At 37.1% G+C, this 26,275-nt stretch overlaps 1 protein-coding gene and 1 long non-coding RNA gene across 14 annotated transcripts in view; one reads left to right on the plus strand and one right to left on the minus strand.

The window, feature by feature from the left end:
• On the minus strand, nucleotides 1–20,434 carry LOC145551395 (uncharacterized). Its single transcript, XR_014087212.1, has 3 exons — nucleotides 20,334–20,434; nucleotides 4,487–4,594; nucleotides 1–1,264 (listed from the first exon to the last, which is right to left on the minus strand). It is a non-coding gene; the product is annotated as an uncharacterized LOC145551395 (long non-coding RNA).
• fxr1 (FMR1 autosomal homolog 1) overlaps nucleotides 20,307–26,275 on the plus strand; it is a 19,254-nt gene continuing 13,285 nt past the window's right edge. For all 13 annotated transcript variants that reach the window (XM_081605997.1, XM_081606001.1, XM_081605999.1 and 10 more), the window contains exons 1-4: nucleotides 20,307–20,436; nucleotides 23,346–23,398; nucleotides 23,486–23,579; nucleotides 25,355–25,426. In XM_081605997.1, coding sequence (XP_081462123.1) covers nucleotides 20,386–20,436; nucleotides 23,346–23,398; nucleotides 23,486–23,579; nucleotides 25,355–25,426 — 270 coding nt within the window. In that variant the 5' untranslated portion in view covers nucleotides 20,307–20,385. The remainder of the gene's footprint in view (nucleotides 20,437–23,345; nucleotides 23,399–23,485; nucleotides 23,580–25,354; nucleotides 25,427–26,275) is intronic.

The raw sequence follows: 26,275 nt of genomic DNA on the forward strand, positions 1-26,275 counted from the left end.
GATTTTCACAACTATATGATATGTTTAAAACACTTAGGAGTCTTGGGTCTAAATGGCCGTTTTGGTCTAATTTTTAATATTTTCACCATAAAAACTATTTCTATTTCCTTGTTTGGTATCATTATTTTCAGCACAACCTAAGCTTCATGATTTTACAGTGTTTGTTTCATTTTGACAAAATGCATTTATCCACTGGATGGAAAAAAAAACACACAAAAACAAAATCTGAGTTAAAAAAAATCATGATATTTCTACTATTATAACATTAAAAAAAATATTGGTTGAATCGTTTTTACAGCCTAAAATTAAACTTTCTTTTGTAAATTTTAAGAACTTGTGTACAAACATAGCCAAAAAATAATTAGTACATTTTTTACAGCGGGCAATTTTTCCGGCGGGTTTTTTTTTTCATTATTTCCACGTTGTCTGCGTTGAATTCTTCCCGGAGACGAGTCAGACAAAATGGCCGACAATGCTTTCTGATTGGTTGCTTCAGACATGTGGTACGTTTGAGGACATCGGGAAAATTGACTTCATGTTGCATTCATTCACTTTTTGATCATAAAACTTATTGCATTACTTTTTTTCACCGCCAGGGTGCGCTAACACGATCGAACATATTTCTGGTTTTATTTCGAAGTAAATATAAAACAAAATCAATATAAAAACACTACTTTTATAAAGTTAGAAGTCTCTAATGTCCGACAACATTGAACTCAACATTTCTCAACATTTTTGCCCGCTCCACTGCGGGCGTCGACTCCAGATTAATAAAGCACTTTGATCGGCCATGTTGATGAAATATGCAATACAAATAATCTCGATTAATCGATAACTAAAATAATCATGATTAATTTCTGTTTTCTGAACCTTTACGAAGAACACCCAGGTTTTACTTTAACATTAAGGCCATCTTTGGAGCGAGAAGGACGTTTATTCACCTGGAAGGTTTGGTTCAGAAAAAGCTGAGAGTTCAGAAAAAGAAAGTGATGGAGGAAGAAAAAGAAAGAACAGAGGAAGTGTGGGGAAGGTGAGGAACCTTTAGACCTTGAAGGTTCGGGTCTCTGTGCTCGTTGGGAAGGTCAGCAGCAGGTTTTCCTGCTTGACCGACTCTGATGAAGCTGCAGATTCATGAATCATTTCCTCCAGCCGTCCTTCCTTCCCTCCCTCCCCGTCGCCGCTCCGCTCCCACATGGGCTCCTTTTGACAAAGAGAAGGGGATTCCTCCTCTTAGGCCTCTTTCTTCAGCACTGAGGCAATCAGACTGTTGAACACGCAGAGGGAGATGAGACATTTTAAATTAGTGTTAGGAGAGGGGGAGGCAGGGAGAAGGGGAAAATGACATTTTTCATTTTCTACAATAAAAGGTACTACATTGAATTCTCAGAGCATGACAATACGGAGGAGTAAGTAATGGAATAGGAGCAGCCGTGGCGTCTGTGTGTTAGTGGATAATGAGGAATTTAAAGATGTATGCTTCTCTGCTGCCATTCAATCAGACTCTCACCCTGTCGATGTAACGGGCCCTCGTCCCTGAGCTGCTGCAGGAAATCAAACTTTCCTCCACAGGAGCAGAGAGAGACGCGTTCAAAAACAATTTATGGTCATCAGATAAACCTCTGCTGCTCAAAGTTTCCGTCACGTGGGACAAAATCGCTGACTCAAACGTGATGGAGTCACAAAAAAAATCACGAAAAACACATTTTGATTCTTTTTACGTAACTATATTACTGCAGTAATCAGGTTTTAAATCTAAAGGGTTTTGCATGTTTGCCTCATGAGGCATCCATTGGTCTGTTGTGGTCACAGATTTTTCATCCATCCATTTACTTTACACCTTGTTCCTCAGTGGGGTCAGGAGGTGGTGGTGCCTCTCCAGATAACGTTCCAGGCGAGAGGCGGGGTCACTTGGACAGGTCGCCAGTCTGTCGCAGGGCAACACAGAGACACACAGGACACACAACCATGCACACACACACTCACACCTAGGGCCAATTTGGAGAAGCCAATTAACCTGACAGTCATGTTTTTGGACTGTGGGAGGAAACCAGAGTACCTGGAGAAAACCCACCATGCACAGGGAGAACATGGAGACTCCATGCAGAAAGACCGGGGCCGGGAATCGAACCCAGAACCTTCTTGCTGCAAGGCAACAGCTCTACCAACTGCGCCACTGTGCAGCCCCCGTTAACAGATTTTTCTGGACGATAAATTGAAGTTATTGTGATAAACGATAATATTGTTGTTTGACACCATTTAATAATACAAGAACACGTCCTCAAAGATCAACACTTTAAAATCTAATGAACATTTAACACTGGAACCGGAAGACATGATTTTAAATATCCAAAATACATAAACAACAGTGATAAACTCCACCGTTAGCGCTTTCTAAAACAAAGAAGCTAATTTCTGTTTCAAACAGTAAAGACAAGAGGAAATGTTTTCTGAATATTCAGAAATGTTTTGATTCCACAAAGTCAGGAAATAGACGATAAAAAATCCAACAACATTCCCATCTTAGTTCCAGTTGCACCAACACAATATCTTTGTTTTTGTTCTTTTTTTACTTCCTCCAGTGCTCCTACTGCTTAATGATAAGGAACATGGTATTTGTAAACTCCGGTACATTATTTAGAAATGTTACTCAGTGACATAGCAACAAAGCGACACAGTAATTTCAACTTCAGAAAACCCCGTCAGGACCAGGAGGCTCCGCGCTCAGCGCGGGGAAATATTTGTCACTGTTAGGAATGTAAACACTGTTTTGACATAATTGCTGCCCTGAGAGTGTGTGAAGTTGAGAGAAGCTCATTTATTAGCGTCTTAGCGTCCCCCGGGGGCCGTTTCCAGTCCCAGGGAGCCGTCATTAGGGAGCACACACACAGCAGGAGGCCCAGCACAAAGTGCAGCATGTCTGTGGAGCATCGCTGCACATAGAGTCCTCATTGATTTTATTTTACAAGCAGAAGCCAGGCTTTAACATTTTCAATTTGTCTGAAGATTTGTTTTGGTCTGGATACCAAATTGAGTCACTGGAGCAGAAACATTTGGTAAAACTGAGTCAGTGTCCAATCCTGCGAAATAAAACAGTTTCATGCTGGTTTTTACCAGCATCACCGCGTCTCTCAACATGTATTTATTCGGTAACACTTTATTTGAAGGGGGTGAATAACACAGTCATAAACATGTCATAACATGTCATAAACATCAATAAGCCTTCATGAACATTTATGACTGTTGTCATAAAGCGTCATTCTGTAAATTATGACACTTTTAATACAAAGTTGACATTATTCAAAATGTCTTTGTTATGACAACTTGACATTAACCAATAAATCATCACTGTTTAAACTTTACCTTTAATAACATGAAGTTACCTAAAGTGCAATCAGTAATACTTTTATAACAAATTTATATCAGTAATGATTTCTTGGTTAATGTCAAGTTGTCATAACAAAGACATTTTGAATAATGTCAACTTTGTATTAAAAGTGTCATAATTTACCGAATGACTCTTTATGACAACAGTCATAAATGTTCATGAAGGTTTATTCATGTTTATGACATGGTTATGACATGTTATGACATGGTTATGACATGTTATGACATGTTATGACATGGTTATGACTGTCTTATTCACCCCCTTCAAATAAAGTGTTACCATTTATTCCTACTATTAGCTTTATAATGTAACGGGAAACTGCAGCAGCCAATACAGTCTGTGAGTCGGTGTGACGTTTACACTGCAAAAACACAAAATCTTACCAAATATTTTTGGTCCAGTTTCTATTGCAAATATCTCAATAAACCTGAAATGAGACAAAACTACCTCATAAGTATTTTTCAGCAATATATGGGAGCTTGTTTTAAGTCAATAATTTCTCAATATTGGTGAAAAAATAAAAACTTTCATTGGCAGATTATTTATCTCTTGTTATAAGTGAAATAATCTGCAACAGAAACTGGAACTTTTTCATAAATATTAAGGAATTATTGACTTAAACTCCTTTATCTTGCTGAAAAGTTATTTATGAGTTAGTTTTGTATTTCAACTGTTTTTAGATATTTGCACTAAATAGACTAAAATTACTTGGCAAGATTTTGTGTTTTTGCAGTGTTTATCATGTGATCTTTGAGTCAAGCAAACTTTCTGGCCAAGATAAAAATAAAAATAAAATCTTGCAACTAGTCCTATTTTTTATTTCACTTAATGAAAAAGTGCTTATACCTTTGGCAGATTATTTAACGGATAATCTGGGAACGTGTTTTGTTATAAGTGAAATAATCTGCCATGAATTATTGGGTTAAAACAAGTTTTTATATCTCACTGAAAAGTAACTTGTAAGTTAGTTTATTTCAAGAGTGCTAAGATATTTATGCTAGACCAAAAATACTTGGTAAGATTCGGTGTTTTTGCAGTAATGTGGACACAGATGTGCTGTTATGTAGAGCAAAAACAGCCAAAGAAACAAGTTTCTCAAACCTTTTTGCTTCAGTTATAGAAGAAACTGAACCTCCAGTCAGACAAAGTCCTTCAGCAAATCCGTCTTGATTCCAGTGAGGCTCCCTAAGCGATGGTCCTTGAAGAGCTCTGTGCAATCAAAGAAGACAAATGTGGTAACATTTCCAAGAAAAATAAAGTCTAAGCAGGCACTTCGAAGAGGGTTTGATGCTGTGGGATGGTGTCAATGCAACCAAACATTTTAACTTTTCCATTCGTAGATTCCAGCAAAATCACTGCAAGAAATAAAAAGTTGGTTAGCTGGAAGTCGATTTCCTCTTTTTGCATTTCTGTAGCAAACATTGTTATGTAATAGTTCAAACAACGTAAAAGGGAACAGAGAAAACTGATCAGATTAGAGAAATGTGACCAAAATAAAATATAAATACTATCTACACAGCACCAGAAGAGACTAAATTCAAGCTTTTGGCATTCCTACAGAATCCAGAACAAAAATAATAATAAAGCTTTTTTCCATCTTTGTTCAAACTGTCACCATGTTGTGACAGTTTATGAGAGATAATCTTTGAAAAGTTTGATCTCCTGCATGAGCGATTATTACTGTCTGAAGAAACGCACGACTTCTGACCAAAAACAACCAATCAGAGCCAGGAGGCGGGTCTTAGTGTTGTCAATCAATCTCGTACTCGCTGCTCAATGTGACAATGGCAGAGGAACAACAGGTGGCTATGCTAACTAGTTTAGCATCCACAACAGGCTATGCTAGCTGCAGTCTAGCGGAGAGCAAAAGAGGAGGAGTGATTGGCAGCGCTAAGCCCCGCCTCCTCGCTCTGATTGGCTGTTTCTGGTCAGCACTGGGCGCTAACTAGATTTTTTAAATTTGTCTTTTAAACTGACAGTTTCAACAAATTTTTTTTTTTAATATGTTATAAAAGTTCTGCAGCTTTAATCCTGTTTGGACTGACATTTATTTCACATTTTGTGTTTAATCTGTACTGAGTGTTTGCTGGTGTTTAACTTGAGTAATTTTTTAGAATCTGTTTTTACCGGCCAAAGACGTCGCCTGGTCCGGTCACATTTCCTGGTGGTGGTGATGTTAGTGAAGAAATGTTCAGATTAGAAGCCGACATAACATCCTTCACCTCTGGCAAATAAAAAGACGCTGATGAATAGTTCAAGGCCAAAGCGAAGGGAAGGAGGAATGTGTTGATTTGCTAAGAGAGTCAAAACAAAACTCCAACTTCCTCCTCCTCACATCCTGCCTCTTCCTGGGTTTTCTGTCTGCAAACATCAATATGGTTTATTTTTGTGCCTGATAAATTCAGAGTCCTCAGCATTCAGATGTTACATCCTCAGCCTCTCTGAGGCACATTGTACCAGCAAAGCAGAATGCTCCTCCATTCACACACACACACCTACGCAGCAACACACACGTTTGTTCTCCCGCTGTATACATCCAGGCGTACATGTGCAAACAGATAGACACTCGTAGAAAAAGATGTTTTCAAAAAGCTTGCAAATTCCATTACAGTCCTAAAAGGATTTGGGTTAATTTAGTAAATAGTGGGTCAGAGCTGCACTGGAGCTGAGAGAGGGCGTCTCACTGTGCGCTTAGTGTGTGTGTGTGTGTGTAAGAAACGCTGACTGTGTGAAGCGGAGAGTCCTGGAAGGAGCAGCGGCGGTCTAAACCCAGCCACACTCTCCAAAGATAGCGCTTCTTTCTCATTTGCTCTGGCCCTATTTTAATAATAGCTGTGCATAAGTAATTTCTAAAAGGCCAGGCAGGCACACAGGCGTGGGCGGGGGGAAATTAAACTCATTTTATCTGTGAGCAGGTGGATTCCTATTTATCATTAACATGCATAGAATTTGCACAATGTTATTTCTTGCTGCTGCTACTGATGGCGCGTCATCCAAATAATGTCAGAGGAGGGTCTCTGCCTCTTTTTTTTTTTTTTTTTTTGCTTATGCTGGAGTGAAATTCATAGATAAAGGTACTAGGGCTTTTTTTCTTTTTCTTGCAATTTTCTGCAAACGGAAACTAATTCTGGGAAGCTTCTTATTACAGTGCAGGCTCATTTGGTTTGCATTAAAAGGGGACAGGGGCGACATTAGGATTTCTGCCAGATTTCCAAGAGATGCTCCAACATGGGCTCTTATATCATTAGTAACGCCCCCCCTGCTCTCCGTCTCCTTACAGAAACCCTTTTCCTCTTTTAACTGGCATTAAACAATCTCTAGTCATTATTGGCCCAATAATAAAACTGGAATATATTTGACTTCCTGATTTAGATCCTATCAAAATATTGGAATGTAAATGTGTCATTTTGCACACATGATACGGAGGTTTAATAATTGCTTGGTGTCCTCGGAGTTATTTCAGCATAATTCAACGCCAGGATTAATTGTCATTTATTTAACGTTAGGTTTCTGCTTTTTCTTTTGTTTTGGATTCTTAATCTTTTTTTTTTCCTGCAGCATATTTAGGAGCTCTGACAAATTTGAAGTGCTAACTTTGATCATGTTGATGCATTTTAGTTTTTCTGTTTCATTTAAAGTGTCAAAACTGTGAATTTATTGTTTGGTGATCCGGTTTGTGTCGGTAAATAGTGAATAAAGTAAACTAAAACAGCAAATAATCCTATTTTTCTTCAAGATTGTGCAACAAGATTCAATACAAATTAGTTTTTTAGTCTTTTGTGCAGGAGTTGCTAAAATCATGGTCACATCTGAAAACTCTGCAAAAACACGAAATCTCATGAATTATTTCTGGTCTAGTTTCTAGTGCAGGTATATTAGTATATTTGAAATTAAGTCAATAATTCCTTCATATTGATTATAAAGTTCTAGTTACTCTGACAGATTATTTCACTGATAATACAGGAAAAATGTATAACAACATGTCATCAGCATAAAAGGACGCCAAAATCTAATAAATGAACATTTTGAATGTCATTTTCAGGCTTTTTCACTGAAAAAACACAAAGTCTTACCAAGTATTTTTGGTCTAGCTTGTTGTTTAAATATCTTAGTTCACGTTAAATAAGACAAAACCAACTGAAAAGTAACTTTTCAGTGAGATGTAGTCGTTTGCTTTCAGTAAATAACTTCTGAATATTGATGAAAAAGTTCTAGTTACATTGACAGATTATTCCACTCATAACATGAGAAAATATTTAGTTATAAAAAAAATAATGTGAGGGCTGCACAGTGGCTCAGTTGAGCTGTTGCCTTGCAGCAAGAAGGTTCTGGGTTTGATTCCCGGCCCCGGTCTTTCTGCATGGAGTCTCCATGTTCTCCCTGTGCATGGTGGGTTTTCTCCAGGTTCTCCGGTTTCCTCCCACAGTCCAAAAACATGACTGTCAGGTTAATTGGCCTCTCCAAATTGCCCCTAGGTGTGAGTGTGAGTGTGCATGGTTGTGTGTCCTGTGTGTCTCTGTGTTGCCCTGTGACAGACTGGCGACCTGTCCAGGTGACCTGTCCAGGTGACCTGTCCAGGGTGACCCCGCCTCTCACCTGGCACGCTAGCTGGAGAGGAACCAGCACCTCCCAACCCCACTGAGGGACAAGGGTGAAAGAAAATGGATGGATGGACGAAATAATCTGCCAATGAAACTGGAACTTTTCCACTAATATTAAAGGAATATTGACTTAAAGCAACAAGCTGAAAAGCTACTTCTACGTTAGTTTTTGTCTCAATTCAAATCTCGACTGAAAAAACTTGGTAAAATGTCATGTTTTTCAGTGAAGAGGCTAAAGATCAAAGACGTGTGACTTCCTATCATCAGCATCGTGTTTTTCATGCGTTGCATCAACATGTCAGGCTGTACAGTAGGGGAGCTCCGTGTGTGTGTTTAGGTGTGTGTGCAGGCGGGATTAGACAAGTCATTCACACCAGTGTTGACGGCGATGAAGAACGAGATGATGATGATGTGTGTGTCTCCATTTCTCCCTCTGATAAATGGCAGCATGGCAGCTCTGCGGCTCCTGACAGCCAGCCAGGCAGCAGCCAGCAGCCATTGTTTTCTAATGTGTTTCACTCTGCCAGCGCTGATCCTGTGCTAAGGTACTTACCACGCCATTGTTGTCTAAGTATGCTATTTTCTGGCTGGGCACCTCCACTATAGAATAGGGTGCTTTCCCCCCTTTCTTTCTTTTTTTTTTTCCTCAAAAGCAGAGGTTTGTTACAGTCGCCGTCATGCTAATCCTGCTGTGTGATATGTATATGTGTCAACACTGAGAAAGAGGGGGAGCAAGGAGAGTCTTAACCCAGCAGAGGGATGAAGTGACAGACAGACAGTCCCATTCTCCTCTTCCTGTCCTCACTGACACCAAATTACTGTTTATCAAAATAAGACGAGCTGCGTCTAATAATCAGGATACGTCGGCGATGCATCGCCTCTAATTGGTGCCAGTCTTATAGCATTTCCACTGAAACGCTCATGGAGCAGGTCAAAGGGAAACTTCAGCTGCAGGAATGAGGATTATTCGTTTATATCTGCGCTATGTGGAAATAAACTCTTGTTGTTGTTTGGAAAACGTGTTTCTGCACTGCAAAAACACAAAACCTAACCGAGCATTTGGTCTGGTTTCTAGTTGCTTGAAATAAGACAAAACTAATTTACAGGCAACTTTTCTACAGGTTATAATTGATTGTTTTGAGTAAATATGTCCTTAATATTGATGAAAAGGTTCTAGTTCCACTTATTCCAGTGTAATAAGTGAAACTTTTAAGGTATTACTGACTCAAAACAAACTCCCATATCTTGGTGCAAATGTACTGTAAGTTAGTTTTGTCTTATTTTAAGTTCACTAAGAAATCTGCACTAGAAACTGAACTGAAACAAACTGTTGATGCTCTTTAACTCGGCAAAAACACAAAAACTTACCAAGTTTAATTTTCTACTGCAAATATCTTAGTACGCCTGAATTAAAAACAACTTACAAGTAACTCTTCAGTCAGATATAGGAGCTTGTTAATAATTCCTTAATATTAATGATAAAGTTCTAGTTCCACTGGCAGATTATTTCACTGATAACAGGGAAAATGAACACAGTAAAAATGTCGGTGTTGAATTAACACCCAAAAGTGTCTATATGTGTCCAAGTCAGCTGGTGTTAAAGTAACACTTTAGAAAGTGTTAAAAGATTGACACCCATTGTTTTGTTAAATTAACATTGGTCTATAAAACTGAAATGGGTTTAAGAAAAGTTAAACTTTCCATTTCTGTGTATTGTTGTGAATATTTTCCACTGGATTTGATTGATATTGACACTTTGTGGGTCAATTATTTACTTTTTTACCACCACATTATGTTTTGTGATCAACACTACACTGGTGTTACTTTTAATATATTTTAACACCAGCACAGGTGTAAATATTAATGTGACTCTCTGTATTGTTGAATTTAACACCAGCTGACTTGGACACATAGGGTGCGTTCACCCTGCAGCCTGAAGTGACTCAATTCCGATTTTTTGGCAATTCCGATTTTTTTTGCCAGGGTCGTTCACACTGCCAGTAAATGCGACCTGTATGTGTTCTGCAGTCTGAACGGGCAAACGACCTGAAGTGTCCCGCATGCGCAGTAGAGGGCGCCATAGCGTCAGCGTTCTCAGTGTTCTGCCAACCGCCATAAAAAGAAGAAGAAGAAGAGCTCAGTGTTTGCGGAAGTAAACATGGAGGCTAACGGTGGAGCTTAGCTTATATATTTGAAGTTGTTGTCCAACCGGAGCAGCAAATTAACAACTTAATCCTCATATAGTCCGTCATGGTTGTTGTTTTTCTTCCCACTTGCGTATCAGGAGCAGAATAATGAGATTTGTTGAGAATCAGTGACGTTCAGATGAATGTGGCCTGGATGTTATGGTCACATTTGAATCGGATACGTATCGGATATGGGTCACATTCTGAAAAGAATCCGACCTGAGCTGTTCACACTGCCATGAAAAGATCGGATACAGGTCACATTACGTCAAAACAATCGGAATTGGGTCACTTCAGGCTGCAGTGTGAACGCAGCCATATTGACACTTTTGGGTGTTAATTCAACACTGGCAGTTTTACTGTGTACTAGTACTTTTTCCATCAATATTAAATAATTATTTACTCAAAACAAGCTCTGACATCCTGCAGAAAAGTGACCTATAAGTTAGTTTTGCCTTATCTCAGGTTTATTAAGATATTCACACAACAAACTAAACCAAAAATACTTGGTGAGATTTTGAGTTTTTGCAGTGAAAAAGCCTGGAAATGACATTCACCCTGTTTGATTCTTAGAATTTGGTGTCTCACCAAGTATTAGCTGTAAATATGAATTTATCAAACAAAGTTTGACTGCAAATGTTTAGAAAATGTATGAATCTGAATTAAATCAGCCACATTTTACTGAGGGGTGTCCAATATGTGGTCTGGGGGCCAAATGTGGCCCTTGAAATGACGACAAGTCGAGTCAAAATGTGGCCATTAGAATGGAAATCAACTGTTGACCCCCCAAATTTGGAAATTGTGTGTTTTTATTTTAATAATGAAACACTCTGAAGCTTTTTAAAAATGTTTTAGATCTTAAAGGATTTACAGATTTCATAAAAAATGTGTTTATTATCAAGTCGGCTAAAATATAAAAATATTCTCTTATCACTTCCTGGTTGTGAAAATCTTCCCCCACATGATACGGAAACCAGACCCGCCTGGTGAAACTGATCAAATATCTGATTCAAATCTTTAATCACAAATAAACACCAGCAGGACTCAAAAAATATTATTTTTGCTACTGCAAATGTTTCTAGAAGAAAAAAAAACACTGTAGAGAAAAAGATAAAACAATTGTAGATTTATAACAGCAAAACAGAAACCGGCAGTGATGATGCTGTTACGTGAAATAATAATAGTAAACATTATAAATATGTCTTAAGGAAATGCCCATAGGTTAGTTTTATTTTTCTGTCAGAAATAGTTATAGTTTTCATTTAAATACATTTTATTTGGATCTATATTGTAATTAGAAGTTATTTTTAGTGCAGCAGTAAAGACATTAAGCATTTCTTTGCTGTTATAAATCGTTACACAGGCTGTATTTTAATTACCAGTCTTAATATTTGCTCCCTCCATTTCTGACCCACTCTGCAAATTTCATCCCCGCATGTTGATGATGGGACAGAAAGTCTTGGGGCGCATTAGTAACCCTGATTTGAACCCTGCTTCCCCCTAAGTAGATTATAAACATTTATAATTACGTGTTATCATAACGTCCTGCCCAGCATATTGCAAAAAAAATAAATAAAAAAGCATATAAATAAATAAGAAAAAGTTCCGTGTGTTAATTTTTGCCTGGGTGCGGGTGCAGAGGGAGATCAGAGTTAATTCAGCAGCGTTATGGTAATGTAGACGCGCCTATCGGAGCCTGCATCGCGCAGGCTAACAAGCTTAGGATAAGCCCAGCCTCGGATGGTATGAGGTTTGAATTTCTGGAACCGGCGCCGTTTCTGCATCCAAATCTTACTTCAGCAGAAACCAGAGGGGCGATTCCTCTGCTTAAAAAAAAAATATTTAAAAATTAGTGCTAGTGCATATTTTTTTCTGCAAGGAAAGGAGGTTTGATAGCTCGCAAGAAGAAAATGCTCTGTATGTAAAAAAAAATCTTCTTGAGACGGCTAATCAGCTGTAAGCACGCATTAAGAGATTTACAGGGAAAACCTCACAACATTGTTGGCTCATTTAAAGATGCCAACATCTCAACTTTGTGCTCTGCTAACAAACGCGCCGTGTTAAGTTGGTGCTCTGCACTTCTGCTGTCTGTAAATCGGAGGATCTGCCGTAAGCATGTCGGGCTGCGGGGCTCATCAGCTCCATGTGATCCTGCGCTGACAGACAACAGGATAAACCCTGTTTGTGGGTCTGACTGCGCTCAGCTCAGGCTGATCTATCCACCTGCACCTCCCAGCGGGGCGGAGCGCACTGAGCGGCCCGGAGGCGCCTCCTTTGTTGAGTTTTACTTGAGTAATTTTATTATGAAGTGTTTCTACTCTTAAGTAAAGTTTCTGGACTTTCCACCCACTGATTGAAAAACACGTTTGAACTAAAAACTCACCAGACGCAGACACACACACACCTGCAGTTTCTGTTAAAGATTCATAAGTTTTTATTGAAAGAAGCTGATTTGGAAAGAAATATTTTGCCTGATTTTGTTGTATTTTGTTATTTATATGAATTATTGTCATTTTCGTCCTTTAAAATGTGCTCAGTGTCTTCAGAGGTTTTCATGTCGTTTCCTTCAGTGGTTCTTGGTGCAGCGCCCCCACAGGCGGGGAGGGGAACAGGTTTATAAAAGGGTTTGTTTACTCAGCAAACTGAAAATAGAACAAATTCTGCAACTTTAGTCTCTAATCGAACCAAATCTACTGGACTATGAGGACATCTGTTCTCAGGTTTTAGTTTTTTATTCTGTGAAGCAGATAAATACACCGAGCATAATTATCTTGGGACATTTCATCTCCTCGTCAGACTAAGCTCACTTCCAACTACAAAACCTTCCTGGCAAAGTTAACTTATAATATCTTCATGATTTAGTTTTTGATTTTTTAGATCCATAAACTGTAAAAACGAGCTTTTAGGCTCATTTTAAGCTATTTAACAGTTTGTAATCACTTTTAGGAGATAAAATGTGAGCATGAGGAAGAGCCAGAGCTGATATAAAGTTAATATTTATCTAAGTTTTACTTTCCCCTACTGGTTCGCTAACTGTCGCTCTGTCTGCACCACTCGCCGTCTTTCCGTCTGCTTCTTTTCTCTCCTAATGATAATTCAGAACATCACAGATTTGGCACTTGTAGCAGGTCTCGTAGAAAAATTAATTAATGCAAACTCCAAGTGCTATCGAAATTATACATTTGGAGAGCACACAGATAGAGAGAAAGAGAGGGGGAGAGATGTGAGGACGTTCTGGTCTCATTAAGAGAGCAGGCAGAGTGAAATTAGTCTGAATATAATGACAGGCCACACTATCTCATGTAAAAACAGCCCTGTTTTCCTCTCTCATTCATTGGCACTAGTAATTAGTTTTGGCCCTAAAACTGTCACCCTTTACTCTAGAAAAGGCAGATGTGATTTGAGGTGCAATTTAATCTTGCTTTAATGAAGAACTAATGGACGCATTGCAAATTACTTTTTTTTTTCCACCCCTCCACCCTCCATGTGTGATTGAACAGGGGGGCTTGGGGAGAAAAAAAAATCTATTTCCTGCTTTTGAAAAGATCAAGAGTATCTTTGATAATGGTGAGAGCGTCACCGGCAGCTCCTCTGCATCGAGCCAACAAGCTCTTTTAGGTGAATCACAATTCAGCGGAGAGAAGAGGCCACAATTAGCGACAAAGCAGAGAGAGCGCCGCGGGGCCCGGCCAGGCAAAAAGCCCCCCGGTGCAGCGGGCCTGGCTGGAGGTGTCGCGCCGCAACAATGAGGCTTGATAAATTACCCCTTAAAAAGAAGAAAAAGATATTCTGCTAATTTTCAATTACACCTATAATGCAACTCTGCCGCTCTCTAGGAGCCGGAGTGTGTTACCATTAAATGGCCTGGTGTTTAAAATGACAGACCGCCACATATGATGGAGAATCAAATCATTTCCTGCGATTATTTAGAATTTTTTGACAAATTATAATCACATGCGTTGCAAAAAGCGGGAAAAAAAAATTGCATTTCCTCCTGATTTCACCTTATTTTGGGGGGAATATTGGAGAGGAAGCGTCCGCCTGCAGCTCTGTAAACCACTTAAGCCACACTGTGTTTCAAACTGGCATCGCTAACAGATGATGTTGTAGAGAATGTATCAAGGCCAAATAATAGTCCTTGAAATGGCTGAAAGGCGATGTGAGGAGTGAGGAGGGTCAGACATGTGGAACATGTGTATCTGTCGTTTTTATGTCTGTGTGCGTGAATGTGAGTGGAGCCGGAGCGAAGCAGAAAGCCTAATGGGAGTGGGCTTAACTCCTGCACACAGCCGCGCTACATATCTGATTACTGGGACCAGTAATTTTCTTTCCTTAAATAAGGAAGAAATTGGATAGGATGAATGAAATTTGGCTGTCATACTGCAGTGATGGTGCAGCAGGGAGATTATGTGTTTCACATAATCGTTCATCATTTCCCAACCAGTGTTCGGGCTTAGCATAATGGAATTGGTAAACTGGTTTAAATCAGGACGTGAGGAGCGACTATCAGGCAGACTGTGGTAATGTCTTCAGACCCAGCACACACACACACACACACACACACACACACACACACACACACACACACACACACACACACACACACACACACACACACACACACACACACACACACACACTACACACTACATCATCTTCACCTCTCCTTCCCAAGTGCCAGCACATTGAAATGTTTCAAAACAGCCTAAAAAGTACATTTTGTCCTTTTCCATTCATCTTCAATGACAATAAAAACCCAAACACTTCTATTCTTATTTCACCGGATGAAATTAGAAAACTGTTACATTTTATTTTAGAATCCGTCATTGACAGCTTTTATTTATTTTCTTATGTGTGTCTAAGTTCAACATTTATTTAAAATTAAAAAAAAGCCTTAGCTAAAACAGTAAAACACAGCCAGATGTTTTCTTACTGAAAAAAAAACAACTGAATAATAAGCTAAATCTAAACCCAATGTATTAATAATCACATTTTAAAAACAGCAGGTTCGTCCAAATGTTTTGCACAAAAGAAATCTAACCAATACTTTTCCTTTTGTAAATCAAACAGCAGATATTGTAAGTATATATGTCAGTTTTTAATTTTTGTTATTGCATTACGTAAGCAGAAGCTTACAGAGAACTGTTTTAATGACAAATAAAGACACACTAATGCTTTATGTAAGCTTTCAGTTTGACAATAAATATTTTTATAGTTGTAATTGCATTACAAAAATAATTCTTATTTAATAATCTTGGTTTAAATGTGACTTTAAAATTGAGTTTATGATTCTCATTCAGGTGCCAAATTGCTTTTTAGTTAAATATTTGAGAATAAATGGTGGAAATATGTTTGGGTTTTGTTAAATACTGTAGGAACTTCATAACTCTGTTCATTCATTCATTCATTCATTCATCTGATGCACAGTGGAGCTGCAGAAGGCCAACCGGTGGCCACTAGGTGTCACAGTCACTGTTTCCAACCGATTCATCAAACATCTTCTCTCTTCTCCGCTGCACAACCTGAAGATGTAAATACATAATGCAAAAATAATAAACTATGAAGAAGCTGAACTGATTTGGGGTTTGTGGGAGAAAATGTAGCTGGAAAATATCATTAAAAGTTTTGTTTTTTCAACCTTTGACCTCTGATTTCATGCACCTGTGAGTGAAAGCGGCTGATTTAATTCCCACTTTTTGTTTTTGTTAGATGTGGAAGTAAATATATGAAGTATTTTTTAAAAGTTTGCATGTTCTCCTTGTGCATGCCTGGGTTTTCTCTGGGTACTCCTGCTTCCTCCTCAGCCAACTTCCATGTCAATATCATTATTGACCACTGGAGGGCGCTCATGAACTGTGCATAAAGAATTTAACTTTCAGCCAAAGATGTAAAAAAAAAAAGTAAAAAGAAAATGTCAAAAATAAATTAGTCAGTAAACGGATCGATCCAAAGTATTGATGTCAATTCAGTATCAATATCTGATCGATCAGCAAGGTAAGATCGATACTTTAGTTTCAGATTCTTGAAGTTTTATTTTTGTTTTGTAGTTTTTAATTCTACCTAAAAAAATGTTTTTATTTTTTCTCAGTTGCTAAAATTGTTTTTATTTATTTTTTTGCTCTTTGTTCATTTAGAAAAAAATGTGCAGAAATTAGTTCTATTGTTTCTGTTTGTCTTGTTAATGTTATTAAAGTATTTTGTAGACATCTGTAAGTTTTGTCCAACTTTTTAAACAACATAATTAAAAGGAAAAACCACAAAAACACCTAAAGGTAAGAAGTTTGATTATACATCTAATTAAAGTAATAAAAAGTATCGGTATCGGCGATACTGTCCCTGTATTTATCATATCGATAAAATACAAAGTATCGCACATAGTAGCATACTGTAAGTACTACTGTTTGATTCACATACTGTTACAGCTTTTTAGAAAATGTGCTTCATTTCCTCACATTTAGAGCAACGTGTCTGGGTGTACTGATGAACTCTGACCTGAACCTTCAGAGCCACATAAAGACGGTTACAAAGTCGGGCTTCTGTCAACTGAAGGACGTTTCCCAGATTAAAGGGCTGATGTCTCAGCATTACAGAAACTCCTCCAAGCGTTTATCTTTAGTCGCATTGATTACTGCAACAGCGTCTTCACAGGTCTGACTAAAAAAAAAAAAATCAATCAGCTGATCCAAAACGCTGCTGCTGGAGTCCTGGCTAAAACCAGGAAGTTGGAGCACATCACTCGGTTGTAAAGTCCTTCCACTGAGAGGATAGATTTTAAAAATACTGTTGGTAGCTTATAAATCACTGAACAGCTTAAAGACCTGCCGCTGTTGCCATAGCAACCTTCCAGACCTCTCAGGTCTTCTGGCTCAGGAACCAATCAGCATTCAGCTTCTATGCTCCACAAATCTGGAACAAATTCCCAGAAAACTGCAAAACAGCCGAAACACTGAGTTCCTTTAAATGTAGATCAAAACCCAGCTGGTTAGAGCTGCTTTTGAAACATAATAAATGAAACACTGACCAACATTTTGACGTCTATTGACAGCAAAACGTGAAGTTTTAGTTGTTGATTTTCGTGTTTATATGATGTGAAGCGCTTTGATCTGCCTTGTTGCTGAAATGTGAAATACAAATAAACTTGATTGATTGATCACAAAAAGCATTTTGACAGGAAACAGTGTAATAATTCCTCTGAATTGTTTTATGTTGCCAGGTTTGCTGTGTTGCTCTGGATGGACGCTTCATACAGTCGCTGTTTTCACATGTGTACCCCCATCAGTGACCTTCCATTCTGGAAGAATTAACTCTCATCAGGAGAGAAATGCATCACCGTACGATAAATGTCACGACTCAGCATGACCACGAGCTGACTGGCACTTACAGCAGCATCACCAGGGGAAGCAATTTAGAGATCTGAATTCACGTTTTCTCTTAAGACAGTGGTTCTTAACCTTTTTTGAGGTACCGAACCCACCAGTTTCATATGCGCATTCACTGAACCCTTCTGTAGTGATAAATAAAATATATTTTTTCCCCCCAAATTCAAGACCACTAAGTCTTCTTAAAGGTAGAGTCTCTGAGATCAGTTCTTCAAAAATATAATCAGTGTTTTCAGCAAAGTTGAGTTGACTGTCCAGGAACGACCCAAGGTATTTAAAATTTTCCACAGTTTCAACAGGTTGGCCATCGAGAGAAACTGGGACCACTTTAAGGTGTTTAGATTATTTTTATTGGCTCTACATTCTTAAGAGAATGAAAAATTAATAATAAATAACACAGACTTTGCGGTATTCTGATTTAGTAATGTAATTATATTAGTTGTGCTACCACCCCACACCACTAGAGGCAGTAGCAACCCCGAAAAGATGCGACTAAGGAGCAGATTTAGACTATAGAATTTGGTAAAAACTGTGAGTTTTGGTGAAGTAATTAAAGACACAAGTTCAAATCCATGCTGAGAGGAGCTCCTTCAATCAGGGCTCCTCCGCAGCTCTGATTGGCTAAGCAATGTAACGTGATCCTCTGATTGGCTCAGCAATGTAACGTGATCCTCTGATTGGCTAAGCAATGTAACGTGATCCTCTGATTGGCTAAGCAATGTAACGTGATCCTCTGATTGGCTAAGCAATGTAACGTGATCCTCTGATTGGCTCAGCAATGTAACGTGATCCTCTGATTGGCTAAGCAATGTAACGTGATCCTCTGATTGGCTCAGCAATGTAACATGATCCTCTGATTGGCTAAGCAATGTAACGTGATCCTCTGATTGGCTAAGCAATGTAACGTGATCCTCTGCAGCAAGTGATGGCAAAGCGGGGCGTCATCACGACTTTACACAAGTGTGTCTTTACCTCCTGCAGAGGCTCCGCCGAACCCCTGAGACCGACTCACCGAACCCCTGGGGTTCGACTGAACCAGGTTAAGAACCACTGATCTAAGAGAACGTGAGATCTGTCCAAATACTGCCGAGCAGAATAAAGCTGGTTGGTTTTCACAATGTCAGACAAATTCCTTCATTTGTCTGTAAGACAGAGCATGAGGGACATACTGAGGGAAAATAAACAAAGAATATATAAAATTACTAGAATAAAGTCATATGAAAATGAAGTCGCGCTAGAATAAAGTCATAATATTTCAAGAATAAATTAATATTATGTGATTAAAGTCATAAAATTGAGAAAACAATCACAAAATTACAAGAATAATTCATATGAGAATAAAGTTTTTCTCTTAATACTGTAACTTTATTCTCATAATTTCATGACTTTACTGTCATATTTTTTTTATTTTCTTTAAATGGCTCCATTACTCCATCATATAACTGTTAAGATACTGGAGATGATTTCTGAAATTATCTGAAAGCTATAATCGTTTAATTCTTTCGCAGGGCCTGCAGATAAAAAATAGTTTTTAAGGTTGAATCAGTGACATTTACAAGGTAAACTAGTTTTAACATGTCTTTAAATACATAAACCGACTAAACGTAACTGCTAAAGAAACATCTAGAAAAACAAATACATTTTTATGCGTTTTGGTCTTTTATCCACACAGACCCTCAATTAAATACCATTAAAATGATTATTTATGAAAATTAAGTGGAGATTTGAGGAAACTGTTTATGAGTATTCAAGAGAAAACTGAGTTAAATAAAGTGAGTTAAATATATTGGCACAAATAAAGTGCAAATATATCCAAATATTTCCTCTGACCAGATTCCTAACCAACATCATCTTGTGTTTTAATAACTTTGTATTTTAATATCTTATTTAAAAATAGGTCAAGCTATCTATTTGTCCAAACAAATTAACCTCCTGGCGCCATGTTTGATTCTTAACAGGAAGTTGTGGTTGCTTTGAAATTTTCTGATTGGCTGACAGGCTTTAGTTTTGTGCTACACTGCCCCCTATAGGTCTCGCATGTGTAAAGTGCAGGTAAAAACATTCTGAAACCAATACCCTGTGCACAATATTACTTATTAAAAAGATGTGACAAAGACATTTGTTTTTATCCAGCTACCTGTGAATATGCATTTTTCTACCTTTAACTTGCTGCTGGTACATAATTTCCTCGTTTTGGGGCAATAAAGTATATTTCCATTTTAATCTATATTAATTTTGCTAGTAATAAGTTTAAATTTTCTGATGCTCATTTCAAGAATGGCAGGATATTCATCAGCTACATCAACATTTTTTGATTTTTGGTTGAAAATGGTAGGAAAGAACGATACACAAATTGTAATAATCTTAACGTAATTAGAATGAAAAAGTCTCCACATGTGTTGGCAGAGCTAACTTCTATCAATCTTAAACTGCAGTAGGACGACCGCACAAATCCACTCCAGCGGCTGCAAACGGCCCCCAGGCCACACTTTGAGCACCCCTACTGCAAACTTAATTTGATTAATTTTACTTTATGAGGTGTATAAATAAAAAGCATCATCTTTTTTTTTGGTGACCAGAAATAAATTAAGTTAAAAAAGAAAGGAGTATTTGTACTTTTCATCGCGTGCGCAGTTTATTATTTTTGGTTTAAATTGGAGCATGCGCATCTTTTCCTTTTGCCACAATTTCACAGCGGTGTAGAAGAGATTATTGAACTCCGAGGGTAAAAAAGTAAACATAAAAAGCAGAAGAACGGAAACTCATCCGCTTTTAACCTCACCCCCGATGAGTTAAGGAACACCTGTCGTCCCGGCTTCCTTTGCGTGTCCAATATGGAAGAACTGGCGGTGGAGGTACGTGGCTCCAACGGCGCTTACTACAAGGTAAATCCCGGCTAAATAACACGTCTGGAAACTTAACATGTCGTTATCAAGTACTGCATGTTCTGCTGAAACATCAGGTTCAGCGGGTGGATGTTCGGACCGGTTCTGGATCCATCATTAGACGGCAAGCGCAGAGCTAGCACAAATTAGCACGCTAAGCTAACGATGCTAGCAGCTCTGATTACTTTTTGACGACATTTGTTAAACACTACGAGGGAGTAATATTGTCTGTTCTTTTATGTATTGATTATTAAGAAAATAAAAGTGATGTCCCCCAGTCTAGTTTTACTCCGAGCGCTGTCTTCCTTAGCTGAAAGCTAGCTCACTTGCTAGCTGCCAAACTGTTGACGTCTGAAGATGTTGAGTAAACACGGTATCCAGGTAACATTCGTCCCCCTTTTCTGTGTTTATACGAGCGTTAGCGCTTGAATTTTTGAGTTTTCAATTAAAAATCAAGCTGCCAGGTAGTTTTTGAACAGACTACCACTTTCTGTCACCGTCTATTATTTGATACTTGATCACGTCCCAGCTATGTTTCCTATGTGCATGTGTGAGCCAGCTGTTCCCTGTCACTCCCGACCAGCTGGCATGCCGGCGCTGGGTCGCTGATACCGCACACTTCCAAGCTATTTCTGGACCTCCAGCCCAAAGTGATACCCTCATGTTTTTTAGCTCTCCTCCCTTCTTGTTTCTTCTTTCACTTTGATTCGTACTTTCCACTCAACTAAAGATGTTTCAGGCTCATTATCTCGCACGTTATCTGAATATGTAACCATTAACGGAAATTGCGTGAGGTAATGATTTGGGTTGGGTTTCTGCTGAAAATGGTCACATGACCTGCATAAAAGTAGCTGAAGTGTGTCCTTGAAGCAAACTTTGAAGGTATGTTTAAGCTTTTCTGCGTATGATCACCGAAATGAATTGAACTGCTATTTGAAACCTAAATATTCAACATATCAATAAAAGATTTTAGTTTTTTCTTCACAATTTTAAATTGTTGGATTCTAGACAACAGGAGAGATTCAGCAATCATGATTATATTGAAAACTGCTATACTCAGCTAAAAATCAAATAAACAAATGTACGTATTTGAAATGGAAATATTCAGCATATCAATAAAATCTTATTTTTTTCTTCAAAGTTGTAACAACAGCAGAGATTTAACTATCAGGTTTTTCTGGCCAGTCTTTTTTTAAATCCCAGACCTACAAAATGCTTTTTTTCTTTTTGAGACAAGTTTAAACAACTTGTGGAAAGATAACTATTAAGTTATTAAAATAATATTTTTTAGAAACGGGACACTGGTGTACATCTTCTTTTAGTGTTTAGCCTCCATTTTAAATACAAAAATGTAATTTCTGCTTGTTGTGTAAAATGCTGTTGGCCCAGAATCAAAAATATTTGTTGTGTGACAACAATAAACAATAAATCAATCTTTTAATAAAAATAAGAGCACCACATTTGCATTCTTGTTTGAATATTGTGCTTAATGTTTAATAAGATGCAGCCATTTAATGTTATTGAAAAGCCGCCATCTTGGAAGATGGTGCAAACATTTACCACTACAAAATAATTGTCTTTTTTTAGTTATTTATTGCAGTTTTTCATGTTTTCCTTGCTGAACCTAATGAGTAATATATTTTGAATGGCGTTTTGCTTTGTTGATATTTTATAATCCATTTTATTCATTATTTCTGTTGTTTTGTTTGTTTATTTCGGATATTTAAAATGTCTTCCAGTTCCAGTGTTCTTTGGAAATGAAAGCTTATTAATCTTTGAGAGGAAATTCTTGCATCATTTTGCCATTATATTAGTCAAATTATCTCAAAACAACAATATTATAATTACTGCAATAATTTCCCAGACAGTTTATTGTTCAGGAATATTTGTAATCATGACAGACTTATGATGTCATGCTAGCTGGAGCTATGCTAACTTATTAATGAAGGAAAAAGCAAACTGAGTTGTGATGGCAGTCTGGGTGATTTCCTTCAGTATTTAGTCGGCTGCTCTGTTTCCATGTCATGTTTTGCATGTTAAAAATATATTCGGACGGCTGGATGGATTTTAATGTGCACACCTGATGCCTACATTTAGTAGCTGAGATGCTAACCGGAGCGTAGCATCTGACTGTAACAAAGAACATTTAAATAATTCATTTGTTGCAGTTATTATTGGTAGTATCACAAGTAATTATTTCCTTGATTGTTGCAATTAAAACCATATTTTAGTAAAAGGCATCAAAGGAAAGAAAATAATTTTTTTTATTACAGCTGAAATTATTAATCACAGTTAATCGATTATTGAAATAATCGTCAACTCATTTAGGAAGTGATTAGTCGCTAACTGGACTAAACTCAAAAACGGCTAATTGTTGAAACGACAACGCAGTAAGAGCAGAAATTAAGCCAAAACTGTACAAAAATATTTATTTGTATTTAAGATTGAAAACATTTTTGTTTGTAAATATGTTCTGATCAGAAATCCTGAGGTGGCAGTTTTAGCTTCACCTGCTTCAAATCCTGTAAAATATGTATTTATCATATTAAGCACCTTTTCCTGTCCAATTATTAATTGGTTATTATGGAACATAATCAACATTTTCAGCTTATTTGTTACAAATAATCAAGCATGCTTAAAAGATTTATTTCTCTTTAGGGAATAAAATATTTTCTTATTTTTTTGTTCATTTGCATCTTTTAATATATTTCTAATATTCTGTATAAAAGACTTAAGTGGTTAAATGAAAAATCTGGCGGTTAATCGTACAATTAATCGCCAGATTTTTTCACTTAACCACTTAAGCCTTAATTATCGACAGAATAATCGGTGACTAAAATAATCGTGAGTTATTTGGTTTCAGGAATTTGCTAATAAAAGCTGCTATTATTCCCGTTTTTGTCCTGCAGGGCTTCGTCAAAGATATCCACGATGACTCTCTCACCATTGCCTTTGAGAACAAGTAAGCAAGTCTCCTTCTTTATTACGTAAAACAAGGAAACGTAGAAAACAGAATAGTTTGTAGTAAAGTGTGACGGTTGTGTCTCAGCTGGCAGCCAGAACGCCAGGTGCCCTTCAGCGACGTCAGGCTGCCGCCACCTGCTGACGTCAAGAAGGAGATCGGAGAAGGAGAAGAGGTGGAGGTGAGGCCATGTTTTCCCTTTTCTAGCTGGATATTTTACAAATAAAACGGCTGATTCTTAATCAGCTTTTCTAAAAACGAAATGACAAAAAATGGCTTTTATTTCCGTCATCCTTTCTGTGAGTTGTAGTTTATTATTGTAGATTATTAGGGACAGGCTGCGACAGTTCTCCTTTAATTACAAGAATAAAGTCGTAATATTAGCAGAATGAAGATAAAATTTTACTAGAAAAAGTTACTTAAATGAGTAAAAAGCTTCTAATTGATCTGATTGTTTTTGTAAACAGACTCAGTTGTTTGTAACGTCGGTTTAAAGTCCTGCACATGATGATAATTTGATGCTAATGAGCTAAACATTAAGTATTTATATTCATCTGTAATTACGTCACACGATTCTCAACATTCCTGACTTTATTCTCCTAATATCACAACTTTACACTGCAAAACTACAACATTTTACCAAGTCATTTTGTCTGGTTTCTAGTGCAAATATCTTACTACATTTGAAATGAGAGAAAATTAATTTACAACTAATTTTTAAACAATAGATATGAGCTCGTTTTAACTAAATAATTCCTTAATATTTATAAAAAGGTATTTGTTCCATCGGCAAATTATTTCACCTATGGGGAAAAAATGTGTTGATATAAGTGAATTAATCTGCCAGTGCAGCTAGATTTACTTAAAACAAGATTCTCTCTCATGGTGAAAAGTTATTTGTAAGTTAGTTTTGTCTTATTTTTGAAGTGAACAAAACAATTTTCACTAGAAATTAAATCAAAAATATTTGGTAAGATTTTGTGTTTTTGCAGTGTATTCTCATAATTAAAGAATAAAATCTTAGCCTGGTGCTAATATTCTGCCGTAGAGTTGATCTGAATTAAAATAGAAGCTGTAAAACCAAGATGGCCGCCGTGGGTGTGTTGACGTTGTGTTTTTAGTGAAGTTTGACGCCACGGTGATCGTGGGCTTCAGAGTCGGTCTGAGCTACGGAAACCCAAGGAGTGCAGTGGCACTCGTCCAAAAATGACATCTTCAAGAATCAAATATTTGTTAAATCAATAAAATCTCCCAACACGTCTTATAACCAGAGGTGGGCAGAGCTGCCAAAATAAAAGCATCAACATATTTTTACTCAAGTTTTAACTTGAGTATTTTAACTCAAGTATTTTAACTCAAGTCCAAGACAGATTCGTCTGTCCAAGACAGACGAATCTGTCTTGGACGACAGATTCGTCCAAGAATCTGTCCAAGAATTCTTGGACAGATTCTTGGACGAATCTGTCCAAGAAATTACTCAAGAGTTAAAAAGTATTTGGTAAAAAGTTCAGTCAAGTCCTGAGTTACTGATCAAATCATCAATCATTTATTATTTACAAATTACATCATCAGACAGAACAAAATATCAAGTTGAATGGAAATTTTGGTATTTTAAGGATGAAAATAACAATAATTCATATAAATAACAAAATCAGGCAAAAAAATGAAACATTTCCAAATCAGTTTTTTGATAAAAAAAAAAAAACTAAACTTATGAAACTTTAACAGAAACATCAGGTGTGAGTCAGTCTGATGGGTTTCTGGTTAAAACATGTTTGTTTTACATTCAGTGGGTAGAAAATCCAGAAATTTGACTCAAGTAAGAGAAGAAATACTTTATAATGAAATTACTCAAATAGAAGTAAAAAGTATGGCTCCTCCTAAAAGTATATATTTTAAAAAAGTGAATTGAGTAAATATAACTGCCTGTTCTTCTCATGTGTGGTTGGTTGCCAGATTCTCTCCAGAGCCAACGAACAGGAGCCCTGTGGATGGTGGCTGGCCAAAGTCCGCATGATGAAGGGAGATGTGAGTTTCCTCATGTCGCAGAGAGTTTCCACGCTTTTACCAAACCCTTCATTTATTCGTTTTAAATTAATGTTTCATTTATTTGTTTTAAATTAATGTTTCATTTACTTGCTTTAAATTGACCAAACGTTTCATTTATTTGCTTTAAATTGACCAAACGTTTCATTTATTTGCTTTAAATTGACCAAACGTTTCATTTACTTGCTTTAAATTGACCAAACGTTTCATTAATTTGCTTTAAATTGACCAAACGTTTCATTAATTTGCTTTAAATTGACCAAACGTTTCATTTATTTGCTTTAAATTGACCAAACGTTTCATTTATTTGCTTTAAATTGACCAAACGTTTCATTTACTTGCTTTAAATTGACCAAACGTTTCATTTACTTGCTTTAAATTGACCAAACGTTTCATTTACTTGCTTTAAATTGACCAAACGTTTCATTTACTTGCTTTAAATTGACCAAACGTTTCATTTATTTGCTTTAAATTGACCAAACGTTTCATTTATTTGCTTTAAATTGACCAAACGTTTCATTTATTTGCTTTAAATTGACCAAATATTTCATTTACTTGCTTTAAATTGACCAAACGTTTCATTTATTTGCTTTAAATTGACCAAACGTTTCATTTATTTGCTTTAAATTGACCAAACGTTTCATTAATTTGCTTTAAATTGACCAAACCTTTCATTTACTTGCTTTAAATTGACCAAACGTTTCATTTACTTGCTTTAAATTGACCAAACGTTTCATTAATTTGCTTTAAATTGACCAAACGTTTCATTAATTTGCTTTAAATTGACCAAACGTTTCATTTATTTGCTTTAAATTGACCAAACGTTTCATT

The sequence above is a fragment of the Poecilia reticulata genome, chromosome 4 (assembly GCF_904066995.2).
Source record: "Poecilia reticulata chromosome 4, P_reticulata-male-v2, whole genome shotgun sequence".
NCBI lineage: Eukaryota > Metazoa > Chordata > Actinopteri > Cyprinodontiformes > Poeciliidae > Poecilia > Poecilia reticulata.